Genomic DNA, 14,058 nt, shown 5'->3' with positions numbered 1-14,058 from the left:
GAATAGAGGCATATATAACTTTAATACCAAAAGAAGAGGCAGATCTGCAACGTATAAAGAATTATAGACCGATATCTCTATTAAATGCAGATTATAAGACTTTTGCATCAATCATGGCTGAAAGATTAAAAAAAACTACTAAACGAGTTTATACATGTGGACCAAAATGGCTTTTTACCAAAAAGACAAATTAGAGATAATATGTGAATTATATTAAATACATTAGAATATTATGAATTTCATTCAGAGAAACAAATAGCGTTACTGTTTTGGATGCACAAAAGGCATTTGATAACATGAATTGGCAATTTATGATAAAACAGCTAAAATTGATGGATTTTGGAGACAGATTTATAAATATGATCCTGTTGTGGCTCCGTTGCCTGAGCCTGGGCTATCAACAGATGCAGACTCTGAGAGTGAGGGGGAGGAGTTGGCAAGGCCTCCCTCTCCAGGACCCTCCTCTCTGGCAATGCCTCCGGAGGACACCGAAGGCCAAACGATAGGCTCAGAGCCAAGCACGTCCCTGCAGCCACAGGTGGACAGCGACGAGGAAGATAAGTGCTGGCTGGACCCTTGCCAGAGGCTCAGGGAGAAGCGTGCGCAGCAGAGGGGAAGGCGTGCCAGAGATTAGCTGAGTCACTGGACCACACCCCACAGGGTATAAATGTGGGTGTGGTGGCTGGTTCAGTCTGTGACGAGCAAAAATTGGAAATACTTCATGATCTCTGCTTTACTGGACTTTGCCTGCTTTATCGGACTGCATTTGGATTAAGCTTTGTTTTCTGTGAGTAAAGTCTGAATTGGCAGCTAGCCACTGGTTTGCTGCCAGCTTTATCATCAAAGAGTTTTGTAGTGTGGCTTATTAACTCCGGGCCGTCTGTGGGTGTGTGTGCGTGGTACGGGGACAGAACAGATCCAAACTACATAGAGAGACCAAGCGGCAAAGGTGATGGTAAATGGTGAAATGACAGAGAAAATAGATATTAGAAAAGGAACAAGACAAGGATGCCCTTTATCTCCATTATTATTTGTATTGACATTAGAGGTTTTAAATAGAAAAGTGAGAGAGGAAAAGGAAATAAAAGGAATGAGAATCAAAAAAGCAGAATATAAACTACAAGCATTTGCAGATGATTTGGTGTTTATCATGGAAGACCCAATAGAGACAGCACCAAAATTATTAGAGCAAATAGAAGAATATGGGAAAGTAGCAGGTCTGAAAATCAATAAAGATAAAACAAAGATATTAGTTAAAAATATGAGAGAAAATCAAAAAAAGAAGATGACAGAGAAACTGGACATTCAAATTGTGAAGAAAGTGAAATATTTGGGCATTTATCTGACATCAAGATGTGCAACACTCAAGGAAGACAATTAAACTGAAAAAACAAATTGAAACAGACCTGGAGAAATGGAGAAACTTGCAATTATCACTAATGGGAAGAATAGCATTAATAAAAATGAATGTATTATCAAAAATATTATTTTTATTTCAAACTATACCAATAAAACTGGAGAAAAAATATTTTGAAGAGTTGAAGAAAATAACATGGAAATATGTGTGGCAAGGAAAGAGAGCAAGAATCAACATAAAAATGCTATAAGATGCAAGAACTAGAGGTGGGGTTGGCCTACCAAATTGGGAATTGTATTATCAAGCAGCAGCGTTAACATGGATTAAAGAATGGATTTCATTGAGGAATACAAGACCCATGTATCTCTACATGGGGCTCCCCCTGGGGTGCACCCGGAGGCTCCAGCTGGTCCAGAACGCGGCCGCGCGGGGGATTATGGGGGCGACGAGGCGCTCCCATGTGACACCTCTCCTGCGCGAGCTGCACTGGCTCCCGGTGGTCTTCCGGGTGCGCTTCAAGGTGTTGGTGACCACCTTTAAAGCGCTCCATGGCTTAGGGCCGGGGTACTTACGAGACCGCCTACTGCCACCAATAGCCTCCCACCGGCCAGTACGCTCGCACAGAGTGGGCCTCCTCAGGGTGCCGTCCGCCAGACAATGTCGGCTGGCGACCCCCAGGGGGAGAGCCTTCTCTGTGACGGCGCCCACCCTCTGGAATAACCTTCCCCCAGAGTTACGTATAATAACAGACCTCCGGATTTTTCGTCGGGCCCTGAAAACCTATTTATTTCAACTAGCTGGGCTGGCTTGAGCTAAATTTTAAATTGATTTTAAATTGGGTTGTTTTAATTTACGGCCAGAATATTTAATTATTTTAATACTGTTTTTTAAATTTTGTATGCTTTGTTTTTACTCAGGCTGTGCACCGCCCTGAGTCCTATTTGGAGAAGGGCGGTATAGAAATTTAAACAAATAAATAAATAAATAAATATTGACTTTGGAGGGTCATGATTTACAATTGGGTTGGCATGCCTTTTTATGGTATGGGAATCAAAGGATACATGGATATTTCCAAAGACATTACATAAGAAATGGTTTGTTATCAGTGTGGGAGAGAATGAAAGAAAAACATTATCTGAATATACCAATGTGGCTTTCTACAATAGAAGTGGTGACATACCCAAATATTGTGAATATGGGGAATATTGTTAGATATAAGGACATCTTGACAGATCAGGGAGAACTGAAACAAAAACAAGAACTAGAGAGTCAAGGGATTGAGATAGATTTGTATACAAGACTGCAAATACAATCAAGATATGAAGCAGATCGTAGACAATATGGCTTTAACTTGGGTAAATCAGAACTGGATGAAATATTGACAGGAACAGATGAGAAAATGATTAAGAAATTATATAATTATTTATTGTGGATCAGACTAGAAGATGAAGAAATAAAAGAAACAATGATAGCATGGGCAAAGAATTTTGGATACACCATAGAATTGGAGAAATGGCAACAACTTTGGGAAAGAAACTATAAATTAACAATGGCAACAGCCTATAAAGAAAATTTGTATAAGATGTTTTATAGATGGCATATGACACCAGAAAGATTAGCTAAGATGTTTAAAGATAAATCAGCTAAGTGTTGGAAATGTCACCAGTTGCCGGGATCATATTATCATATGGTGGTGGAAGCAAAACATTATTGGGTGAAAATACAAACATGGTTAGAGGGAATGTTGCAGCAACATATAGAGTTAAAGCCAGAAATATTCTTACTGGGAATTTTACCAGAAAATTACAGTAAAGAAGATACATATTTGATTATTCACATAATAACAGTGGCTAGAATTGTATTTGTACAAAATTGGAAAGCAGATAAAATCTTGTTGGAAGGAAAAATGATAAAGAAAATTTTAGAATGTGCAGAAATGAATAGATTAACATTGAGAATAAAAGATAAAGAGGAGTCAATATATTTCAAGACATGAGAAAAAATTTATGATTGGTTAGAAAGGAAATATGAATAAGGGTATAGAGATAAAATAGATAGAGAACAGATGGGAGAAAACAATTAAAAAAATAGATACCCAAATGATGCCAAGTAAAAGGAGGAAGGGGAGGGCGGGGATAAAAGGGGAAAAAGTGAGATATTATAAAAATGTAAACAAATGATGAAATAAAAATAAATATTAATTGAATAAGAAATTGAAATGAGAATAAAGATAATTAGAAAATCAGGGCTGCTCGAATACCACTTTAGATTGAACTGAAAAGGGAAACAACAAGAGAGAGGGGAAGGAGTAGAGAGAGAGGAAGGGAGAAGAGAGGAGAGGAAAGGAGAAAGAAGAAAGGGAAGAAAGAGGAGGAAGAAAAGGGAGGGGAAAGAGTAGAAGAGAAGGTTAGAAGGGGGGAAGAAGAGAGGAATGGGGGAAGGGAAGTGGAAGCCTAACTCTCCAATGGTGTAATTTTAATTTGAATTTTAAACGGGGGATTTTAACTGTTGGGCCAAATTGTTTAATATATTTTAAAATTGTTTTTAAATTTTGTATTTTATGTTTTTTACTTATGGCTGTTCACCGCCCTGAGTCCCTCAGGAGAAGGGCGGTATATAAATTTAAATATTAAATTAAATTAAATTAAATTAAATTAAATTAAGTAGGAAAGAGAAGGAGAGGAAGAAAGAAGAAAGGAAGAGGAGAAAGAGGAAGGAAGAGAAAGGGAGGAGAAGAAGAAAGGTTGGAGTAAAGGTAAATGGTAAAAGAGCAGCCCCGAAAAAGTAAAAATGAAAAATGAAAGTTAAAAGATAAGATGAATGAAAAATGATGGATAAATGACTGTACGTGTAAATGTGTTTATGAGAAATAAAAATAAAAAACTTTTTTGAAAAAAAAACCTAGAAATAAGGAGAACTTTTCTGACAATGAGAACAATCAACCCATGGAACAGCTTGCCTTCTGAGGTTGTGGGAGCTTCATCACTGGAGGTTTTCAAGAAGAGATTGAACTGCCATTTGTCAGAAATGATATAGGGTCCTCTGCAAGGGAGGGGGGTTGGAGTAGATTACCTACAAGGTCCCTTCCAACTGTGTAAATCTGTAAATGGTATTGTTTGTGTCTTTAATTAACAAAAGGCTTTGAAAGGAACTGTGATAAAAAAAAATTAGGTTCAAAGCAGTGGCATTAGATACAAAGAGAATTGTAATGGTACTAGTAGAGTAGAGGAAAGTAGTGGCAGTGATAAAGAACAAAATATTAGTGTGTGACTGAAAAAAACTTTGAGGATGACCGGAGTTTGACATTTCTATCTACTTTCAAGCCTTTAGTTGAAATCAATTATGATTTTTTTTTTCTTATGAATTAATATTTGTCTTCACTTTGCTTGTCTTATTTCTCTCAGTGGATGACAGATACCTCCTGTTAATCTATAATCATTCTGGGGACACATTAAATACATACTTATTTAAATAAATAAGTATGAAATTTTCTGCCACATCCTATCCTGCCACATGCTAGCCTGTTACACTACTATCATTATCAAATTCTTCTCTGAGTTCTCAGTGGAATTCTAATTGCTACTGACAAGACTACCAAGGCTAAATGACACAAAGACTCTTCCCTGTATCTTCGAGAGCTGTTAAAGCAGAAAGGCAGAAAGCCCAATTTTCATCAGATTTTTTTCCTGATATTTTATGCTCTGTTCTCTCAGAGGGAGGCTGTTCAGGGACATTTAAATTTAGAGATAGGAAGAGTTGAGCAGGCAGCTTCTTGAAGTGATGGTTAAGATTCTAGTGTTGGTACTGTTGCAGTCTCAGTTAATGGACAGCTTTGCTCTTGGTCAATGTCTGGTCAGCGAACCTCTTCCCATTCCCAGATATTTAAAGGCAGGACAGCTGAACCTGGGTGTCATAACCTTCCAAATCTATATGATTTCTGAACCACTCTCGTTTGAAATCCCACCCTCACACGGAAATCCTGGATTCCCTTTGTAAAATGTTAAGATTTGTTGCATTTCTTCAATGAACTTTCCTTGTTGTGAATAATCTGACTCTGTAGATTGCTTGATTGTTGAACATTAGACAATGCATTTCCTGGGCCACATTTATTAATATAATATTACTATATTCCTTGCAAAAACAATGCTGGAAAATTTAGGCTCCAAAATTTCTCCTCAGATTATTTGCAAATGTCACCTAAAAACTTGGCTTGATTTGACTTGACTTAATTACTTTTTATTTGTCAAGGTTCCTAGTCTTATGCTTTGATTTTACTTTAACATTCTGATATTCTTTTGTCATCAATCAATCCTCACAGAGATTCTTCTGGCAAGAAGAACTTACCTGAACTAATTATCTGAACTAATTTATTATTGTCCAAGCTTTCAAAGATCATAGTCTATTTTCTCTGATGCTTCTGAGAAAAAGAGCATCAATTTCCAAATAAAATCACATCTAAGTGGCATGAACTATATGCTTCATAGTTGAAATGTAAGTTCTAGACAATTTTCCTACTTCCAAGTCTTTATTTTGAGATGACAGGTAAAAATAGGCCTGTAGTTTTACTTGATGTCATATTAAAGAAAAAATGTCTCAATAGTTTTTTTTTTTCAAATTTAAAATGCAAGATATAGAGAATAGTGAGTTAATATCATCATCTTGCAGGTACTTGACACAAAACTATCAGCATATTCTGGCCCTGGAATTTGCTTTGAAGGAAATCAATGAAAATGCTCACTTCCTACCCAACATCACCTTGGGCTTCCACATTTACAACAGCAACTTCATTGGAAGCTGGACCTATCGTGGTGCCCTGGAGCTTCTTTCAACAAAGGACAAATTCATCCCCAATTACAAGTGTGATGGCCAGAACAATGAAGTAGCTGTCATTGGAGGACCCAACACAAAAATCTCTCTGGAAATGGCAAATATCCTGTGCAACTACAAGGTACAACAGGTGAGGTATGCTTCCTTTTACATATACATATACATATACATATACATATACATATACATATACATATACATATACATATGCATATGCATATGCATATGCATATGCATATGCATATGCATATGCATATGCATATGCATATGCATAAATATACATGTAAATACACATAATCTTATACATCCTTTCTTCCTCCCTCCTCCCTCCTCCCCCCTCCCCTTCCTTCCTTCCTTCCTTCCTTCCTTCCTTCCTTCCTTCCTTCCTTCCTTCCTTCCTTCCTTCCAAAAGAAGATTAGAAAACTTGAAGTTATAATCTCACCCAATAAACAATTCATGCGGTACCTAAGGTATTCACTTCAATGAGAAATTGAAATTGAAATGATCACACGGATTAGCATCAAATGAAATAATTAAGAACATTAATGTAGTCAACACTTGACAAATTAACACAGAAGTCTGTTTTGGTCAGGTTGCATGTTATTATTTTGGCCAGCTTCTACTTCTGTTTTTCATATAGAGTACAAAAACATATACGGTATGTCAATATGTTCAGTGAATCCAATGACGAGGCAAAGCATTAGAAACTAGAAAAATATCTGGAATCAAATATAAGTAGCTCTAAGGGAACATAGGATGTTACAGAGTGTGCTGTAAGATGCCTCTGCTAAGAATAATTTTCTTCCGAATCTAAAATTGTTAAAATGCTGCAGCCATGAAAAGGAGAAATGTGGTTGCTTGGGAAAGTTATCCTTGATTTACTTGCAATGTAATTGAATTCCTGGCATGGGCAGAGTCAAATGCTGAGTATGAGGTATATGAGTCAGTCAAGACAAGAACCATGACCATAATTAATCTAGCTTCTCTTTTAGTTTTAATAACCATTGCTCAGGAACAAAAACAAAAATGTCAGGGTTCCAAGTAACACCCCCAATGAAAGAAGACTGCGAGGATTGAGTTTCCTCAAAGTTCCCTTTTATTAGAGATGTCATATTGGCACATCTGGGAAAACCCGAATCTGAGAGTTTCCAGGTTTTCCCCACCCAAAATAAAGTTCAAGTCCCTGCCCAGCACCCACAGGTCCATCACATGATCTAATCAGGCACCATCCAAAACTGGAGGTGCCGCCCAGTCACCTCATTGCAGCTGCAGGGCAAGGTGGCCTTGCGTCTCTGAGAAAAGAATGTTATTTTGACTATATATCACCCATGCTCCATACAACACTCCCTCCCATTTTCCCACAGTAGAAAATGTGGCAGGCCTGAAGGCCCAAATGTAAAAGATGGCTTCCAGGTCTGACAAAAAGCTTATTTGGGGATGTGGTATCAAGAGTTGTAAAGAGAACAATTTGCCATGCAATTTGCTATGTGTTGTACTAAATCTAACATCTGATCAACTTTTTTTTTAAAAAAAAAAACTATCTTTACACAATTCAGAAATTCTATCATTGAATTTTGTATGCTTATTGCAGCAACACCTTTCAATTGTTTTTGTTTCTATAGCTCATCTATGGTTCTGCACCTACAAATAACCATGGAGATGTTTTTCACTGGATGTTCCCTAACAATATGCTTCAATACAAGGGAATTCTCCAATTATTGCTACATTTTGGGTGGACATGGGTGGGGATGATTTTTCTGAACCTTGATGATGGAGATAGGTTTATAGCAACTGTGGTTTCAATGTTTGCCCAGAGCGGCATCTGCTTTGACTTCATTGAAAGTTTCCCCAAGAAGACATACAATAATCAGTTAGCTGAAATGTGGGAGGAGGGAACTAAAGCATACAACATTGTCATGGCAACCATGGCATCTGCTGTAATTGTCCAAGGTGAATTTATGATTATGAGATTGTTGTTCTCTTATCATGTTAAATCAAAAAAAGATAAAATCTGGATCACGACAGCCCAGATGGTTTTCGCTTCCACTTCTATTCAAAAGAACTGGCCTCTACACTTCATTCATGGTGCTATATCCATTATGGTTCACTTAAGTGACTTGGTAGGATTTCAGGATTTTGTTAGGGAAAGAAATCCGGCCACCAATCCAGAAGATGACTTTTTCAAAAAATTTTGGGAAGATGCATTTCAATGTGCGTTCCCCAACTCCAGTGGAGAAAAGAATTTTGATGGTATATGCACGGGGGAGGAGAAGTTAGAAACTCTCCCTTCTTCGATTTTTGAAATGAACATGAATAGCCAAAGTTACACCATCTACAATGCAGTCTATGCTGTGGTACATGCCTTGCATGCTCTATATTCATTCGAAAGCAAGCATACAGTTTTGCCAGATAAAAGTCAACTGAATCTTCTCCACCAAGGATCATGGCAGGTATCATTTGCATCATATGTATGTATGTATGTATGTACATGTATGTGTATATCAGTGGTGGGTTGCCCCCCCCACGTTCAGACGCGGGAACCAGTAGTAAAACCGACGGGAAGCTTCGCCCACTGACCTGGACATCATCAGGAAGTTTCTGTGCATGCACGCCCGTGGTCCCATTGTGAACCGGTAGTAAAGGTAAGTAGAACCCACCCCTGGGGTATATGTATATGTACATCAGGGGTAGTAGTCACTTACCTTTGCTATTGGTTTGCAAATGTGCGCATGTGCGCCTCCTCCACGCATGTGCAGAGCTTTTTGTGCATGTGTAGAAGGACAAAAATGGGCCGTGATGACATCCGGGCGGGTGGGCGGAACCTCCCACCGCCGGCGCTACTGGATCGCGCGATCTGGATAGAACCGTCTGAATTTCCTGACTGATATATGCATGCGTATATAATGCATGCATGTATAATGTACGTTCTATTCTCATCCTTATTGGTGGTGTGTGTCCTGTCATCTCCTTTCTAGAGTCCTAGGAGTTTGTTGAGTTGTGCAGCATCTCAGCTGTTTCTGGCACTTCACTCTTTGGGCTAGAGAACTCTGATGTAATTCCTAGAATTTTTTGGAGCCATTTTCTCAGTTTAAGATTCATTTTGGCCTTTTGTTTCCACATATTCCACAGTTATTTTTTCACACCCTTGTACATTTCCAGCTACTCATAGTCCTTCTTTCTGATGTCACTTGGTATCACTATGTCTATCACCACCACTGTCTTCTGTTCTTGTCTAGTATCTTGATACCTATTTCATTGGCTACTACCAGCCCATCTGTCTGAATCTGGAAGTCCCATAAAATCTTAACTTTTTCATTCTCCATGACTTTCTTTTTTTTATTTTATTTTATTTCAAATTTATATACCACACCTTCTCCCGAGGGACTCAGGGCGGTGGGATCTTTCTGTGGGATCTTCCATCTAAACTAGCCCTTATTCTATGCAGATGTTCTTGTATACAATGCCAGCTACTTGGTTTTGCCATTCAGTGCATGCTGTTCCTGCCTGTATTCCTACTACTATTATGTATTGGACCTTCTCAAAGGTCTGTCTGTGTAGTTTGTACCTTGGATCCTGTTTAGTGTGATAGATCCCTGCTTCTATAGTTCTGGTGCCTGTCCTTGTGCTGCTATGATCAGAGCCTTTGGTCCAGCCCTTTCCAGCTACTAATAGGATTTCCCAATGTTTAACATCTCAGATATCTGTTGAGAGCACATCCCTTGGAGGGTCTTCTATTGCCATGGCACTTGCTCTGATTGATTTCCTGTCATGTCTCGTGCTGCTTCAGGCATTATCTCAGCAGCTCATCTTTGGGTGCCATCTTACTGATGTATTCCCAGATGCTCTCAGTCATGTCCAGGACACTGGATTTCCTATTCTTAAAGGAAAACTCTGATACAAAGCAATAATTAATTAGGAGTGAATTGAGGGTCTCTTTTTTTTCCAAAAGTCCTTGTAGCTCTTTGTCTAATCATTTTTATAAAACATTTCTCTCTTTTTCTCATTGAGTTGTATCATTTTCTGAGGACTGTCTCATTTAACAATAATGCTGGGGAGCCTATTTCCTTTGATGAAAGTGGCCAATTGGTGTCAGGATTTGACATAATCAACTGGATCACCTTGCCAAACCAGTCCCTCCTTAGAGTCAAAGTTGGAAGTTTAGATGTACATACGTCTGAAGAAATGAAATTCACCATTCAGGAGAAGGCCATTGTTTGGCCCACCAGTTTTAATCAGGTAGTCTGGATGAACCTGTTTGCAAAGTAAACTATGTCAAATAAGTAAACCAAGTCTTTCTTTTGTTTGCTACAAATTGACTGTTTTCTATAATTACCATCTTTCCTGCAGATTTGTACAATAATGCAATACCGCTGCTGTTTTGGTCATATGTGCATAATATAAATAAATATATTTGCAGGTTGATACCATAAAATAAGTTGCTAAAGAAATCAGTAAATTTATTCTAATGGAATTCCCATTCCTCCAGATTTTACATTATCATAAAACTATACGTTGTCAGGTTTTGTTATTATTTTATGCTCTGCATAGTACATGCATATGTCTCCAACTCACGGATGCTTCAATAGAAATCCATTCAGACTGGATCAATTTAGTCAAATGAATCCTTTTAGTCAAACGAATTTTTGGAAAGAACAGAATAAAGAAAAACAAAGAACAAAGAACATTTTCATCCAGTATGAGAAAAAACTAATATTCTTATCAACAGTACTTGGATAAACCCAAGTCAACACATTTATTTTGGAGTTTGAAGGTATATGATTAGTCCTCTCCCCAAACAGTTTCTCTTTAGGCAAAATAAACCAAGTAAAGAACAGCACAACATATTCTGTGCCAATTTCAATCGGTTGACTTTCCAGTGGTTTTTTATGATGACTTCATTGGCTTTTTGAAGATAGATTGCTGTTTTCTTGCATGTTTTATATGCATCAATGATTTAAAAGCTCCTTCATTGAACAGCGGATGTAGGAGAAAGATCTCTAACAAGGGTACACAAGAATTAATTAATTAATTAATTTGTCTCCTCTATAGCCCCCACTTTAACAACACTTAATTTAACACGCTGAGCCATGGTGGCGCAGTGGTTAGAATGCAGTACTGCAGGCTACTTCTGCTGACTGCCATAGTTTGATTCTCTCTGGATCAAGGTTGACTCAGTCTTCCATCTTTCCAAGGTCAGTAAAATGAGGAGCCAAATTATTGGGGGCAATATGCTGACTCTGTAAACTGCTTAGAGAGGGCTGTAAAGCACTGTGAAGCGGTATATAAGCCTAAGTGCTATTGCTATTCCTCTTTTCTCTGTTCTCCTTTTAGGTTCAGCCCCTTTCTGTGTGCAATGATCATTGTCTTTCAGGTCATAGAAAAACCATGAAAGAAGGGAAGCTGTTCTGTTGCTATGACTGCCTTCCATGTGCAGAAGGGAAGATTTCAGCACAACAGGGTAAGATATACATTAATTATATTTGTACATTGAATAAGAAGTAATATGTTGATTGGTTGATTTCTGCCTCTGTTATCCAAGATTCTTTGCCTCACCTCCCATTTCATTTGAAAGTTAAGATTTTCACACCTCAGAATATAATGGCACTGAAGTGCTAATTCTGCTTACTAGTGATCAGAGTTGGGGGTGCAGAAGATGTATGTAATCCTTTTTTCTATCCATTCAAATAAACAAAATCTCAGACCACAATTTTTCTTTTAATTATACCATTCTGTTCCCACTACACGTTACCCTGTCTGTAGTTCAGCATGCAGCTAAACCATATCCAACCAGATCATGTATGAAGATGTTGATGCTTTATTTAAAAACAGGATGAGGTCAAACAGCAATGCTATATGTGGGATATAGATTTTGTCTTCAGAAAAATATGTGTCACAGATTAAGTCAGATTCTTCTACATGCTTCTGTTACCGCAGAACGTTACAAAATGGAATGTGGCTTTTCAGGATGTAAGGATACTCTGTAGGGTCAAACACTATCAAACCAATTTCCAAACAATGAAATATTTGTTTTTGAATACTAGATGGAGCTCAAGACATGTTAAAGAACAACAGGAATAAAAATACTGAAATAATATGCTGGAGGCATGACATATAAACAATGTAATATCTTCTTTTTCAGATGCAGATGACTGTGTCCTATGTCCAGGAGAGCAATATGCAAATTTCCATCAAAATGCATGCATTGTCAAAGAGATCACCTTCTTGTCTTACCAAGACCATTTAGGTATTGTGTCTGTGGTGTTTGCATTCTCCTTTGCTTTCATGACAGTATTTGTGCTTGCTATCTTCATTAAGCACAACGATACACCTATTGTCAAAGCCAACAACCAGAGTCTCTCTTACGTTCTCCTCACCTCTCTTCTCTTCTCCTTCCTTTCTGCTTTCCTTTTCATTGGTCAGCCTACTGTACTGACATGCCTCCTTCGACAAATTGCTTTTAGCTTCATATTTTCAGTATCAATTTCTTGCGTGCTGGCCAAGACTATCATTGTAGTTCTTGCTTTCATGGCCACCAAACCAGGATCTGGAATAAGGAAATGGGTAGGAAACAGATTGGCTACTTCGATTGTCTTTTCTTGCTCCTTTCTTCAAGCTTCTCTTTGTGCCATTTGGCTGGCAGTCTCTGCCCCATTTCCCAATTTTGACATGTATTCCCTGCATAAAGAAATTATACTGCAATGTAATGAAGGGTCGACCTACATGTTTTACTGTGTTTTGGGCTTCATGAATATTCTTGCCCTAGTCAGCTTCTTGGTTGCCTACCTAGCTAGGAACCTGCCTGACACCTTTAATGAAGCCAAGTTCATCACCTTCAGCATGCTGATCTTCTGCAGTGTGTGGTTGTCATTTTTCCCAGCCTATCTGAGCACCAAGGGCAAACACATGGTGGCTGTGGAAATCTTCTCCATATTTGGCTCCAGCGCAGGGTTATTGGTTTGCCTTTTTTTACCCAAATGTTACATTATTCTTTTACATCCTGAACTAAATAAAAGAGAACAGCTAGTGAAGAGGAAATAATAATTTCAAGTTTTCTACTCAGCATTGCTGAGAACGCCATGTGATAAGCAAGATATTTAAATTTGAAAATAAAGTTTATGAAAATATATCAGTCTTATGGAAATTCTTGCAATCTAGAGATATCCTTTGCCTTAAGTGAAAGCATATTTTATGTGATTTATGCAACTAATTCTGCTACTTATTTACTTATTGTTCTAATATATTGACTATAGCATATTTGATCAAGGATATTTTGCATCTGAAAGATAGAAATAATTTTAAATTTAATCTGCCTATTCTGTTCTTTTGGTCACTTATCATATCACAGACATATCTGAGGAAGATTTTTCTCTCTTTATACTACTACACTCCAGAGGAAGATTAACCATGTTCTGAAAGACAGAAATTGATACCAAAGATTAATTTTAATCTGCCTTTTCTGTTCTTTTGGTCACTTATCATGTTGTAAACATACTGTCAGCCCTGAAACCATTTTGGAAATCTTCAGGGCTGCCATAGCAAGGCCGGTTGCAGCTGTGGGAACATGAACTGGGAGATACAGATAACTGGGGGGGGGGGTGAGTTGTAGCCAAAATAACATTCCTTCCCATGGGAGCCAAGGACATCCCCACCAGGTATTTGGAAGGTGTGGACCAAAGACAGCAAGAGGAGGACTGTGACCTGATTGGACCATGTGATGAACATGTGATCTGGGGGCAAGAACTTTGGGTTTTGATTTGTGTGGGGAATACCTCGGATCCTTCAGAGTCAGGTTTTCACCAGCTGTGCCAGTATGGCATTCCTAATAAATTCTTACTTTGAATAAACTCCAGGCCTCAGTTTTGAGTTCGTTGGG

The 14,058-nt window shown here is 38.1% G+C and overlaps 1 protein-coding gene across 1 annotated transcript; it reads left to right on the top strand.

Annotated features, from left to right (window-relative positions):
- The first annotated feature begins 8,215 nt into the window (after window positions 1–8,215).
- On the top strand, window positions 8,216–13,223 carry LOC139324421 (vomeronasal type-2 receptor 26-like). The gene is made up of 4 exons (XM_070954135.1): window positions 8,216–8,635; window positions 10,194–10,421; window positions 11,517–11,643; window positions 12,325–13,223. The coding sequence occupies exons 1-4, from the start codon at window positions 8,216–8,218 to the stop codon at window positions 13,221–13,223; spliced, it is 1,674 nt and encodes a 557-aa protein (XP_070810236.1).
- The last annotated feature ends 835 nt before the right edge of the window (window positions 13,224–14,058 follow it).

Source organism: Pituophis catenifer, unplaced genomic scaffold (genome assembly GCF_029215685.1).
Source record: "Pituophis catenifer annectens isolate HBS135680 unplaced genomic scaffold, rPitCat1.0.hap2 SCAF_15, whole genome shotgun sequence".
Classification (NCBI taxonomy): Eukaryota; Metazoa; Chordata; class Lepidosauria; order Squamata; family Colubridae; genus Pituophis; species Pituophis catenifer.
Note: the sequence above shows the minus strand (reverse complement) of the source record. Positions and strands in the feature narration are given on the sequence as shown.

Excerpts from the sequence above, each read along its gene's own strand:
- LOC139324421 (XM_070954135.1), top strand. The coding sequence starts at position 8,216 with ATGGTTTTCGCTTCCACTTCTATTCAAAAGAACTGGCCTCTACACTTC. Across the intron at positions 8,636-10,193 it reads TCCACCAAGGATCATGGCAG|TTGTATCATTTTCTGAGGAC; the intron begins GTATCATTTGCA and ends TTTCTCATTGAG. Across the intron at positions 10,422-11,516 it reads GGCCCACCAGTTTTAATCAG|GTTCAGCCCCTTTCTGTGTG; the intron begins GTAGTCTGGATG and ends TTCTCCTTTTAG.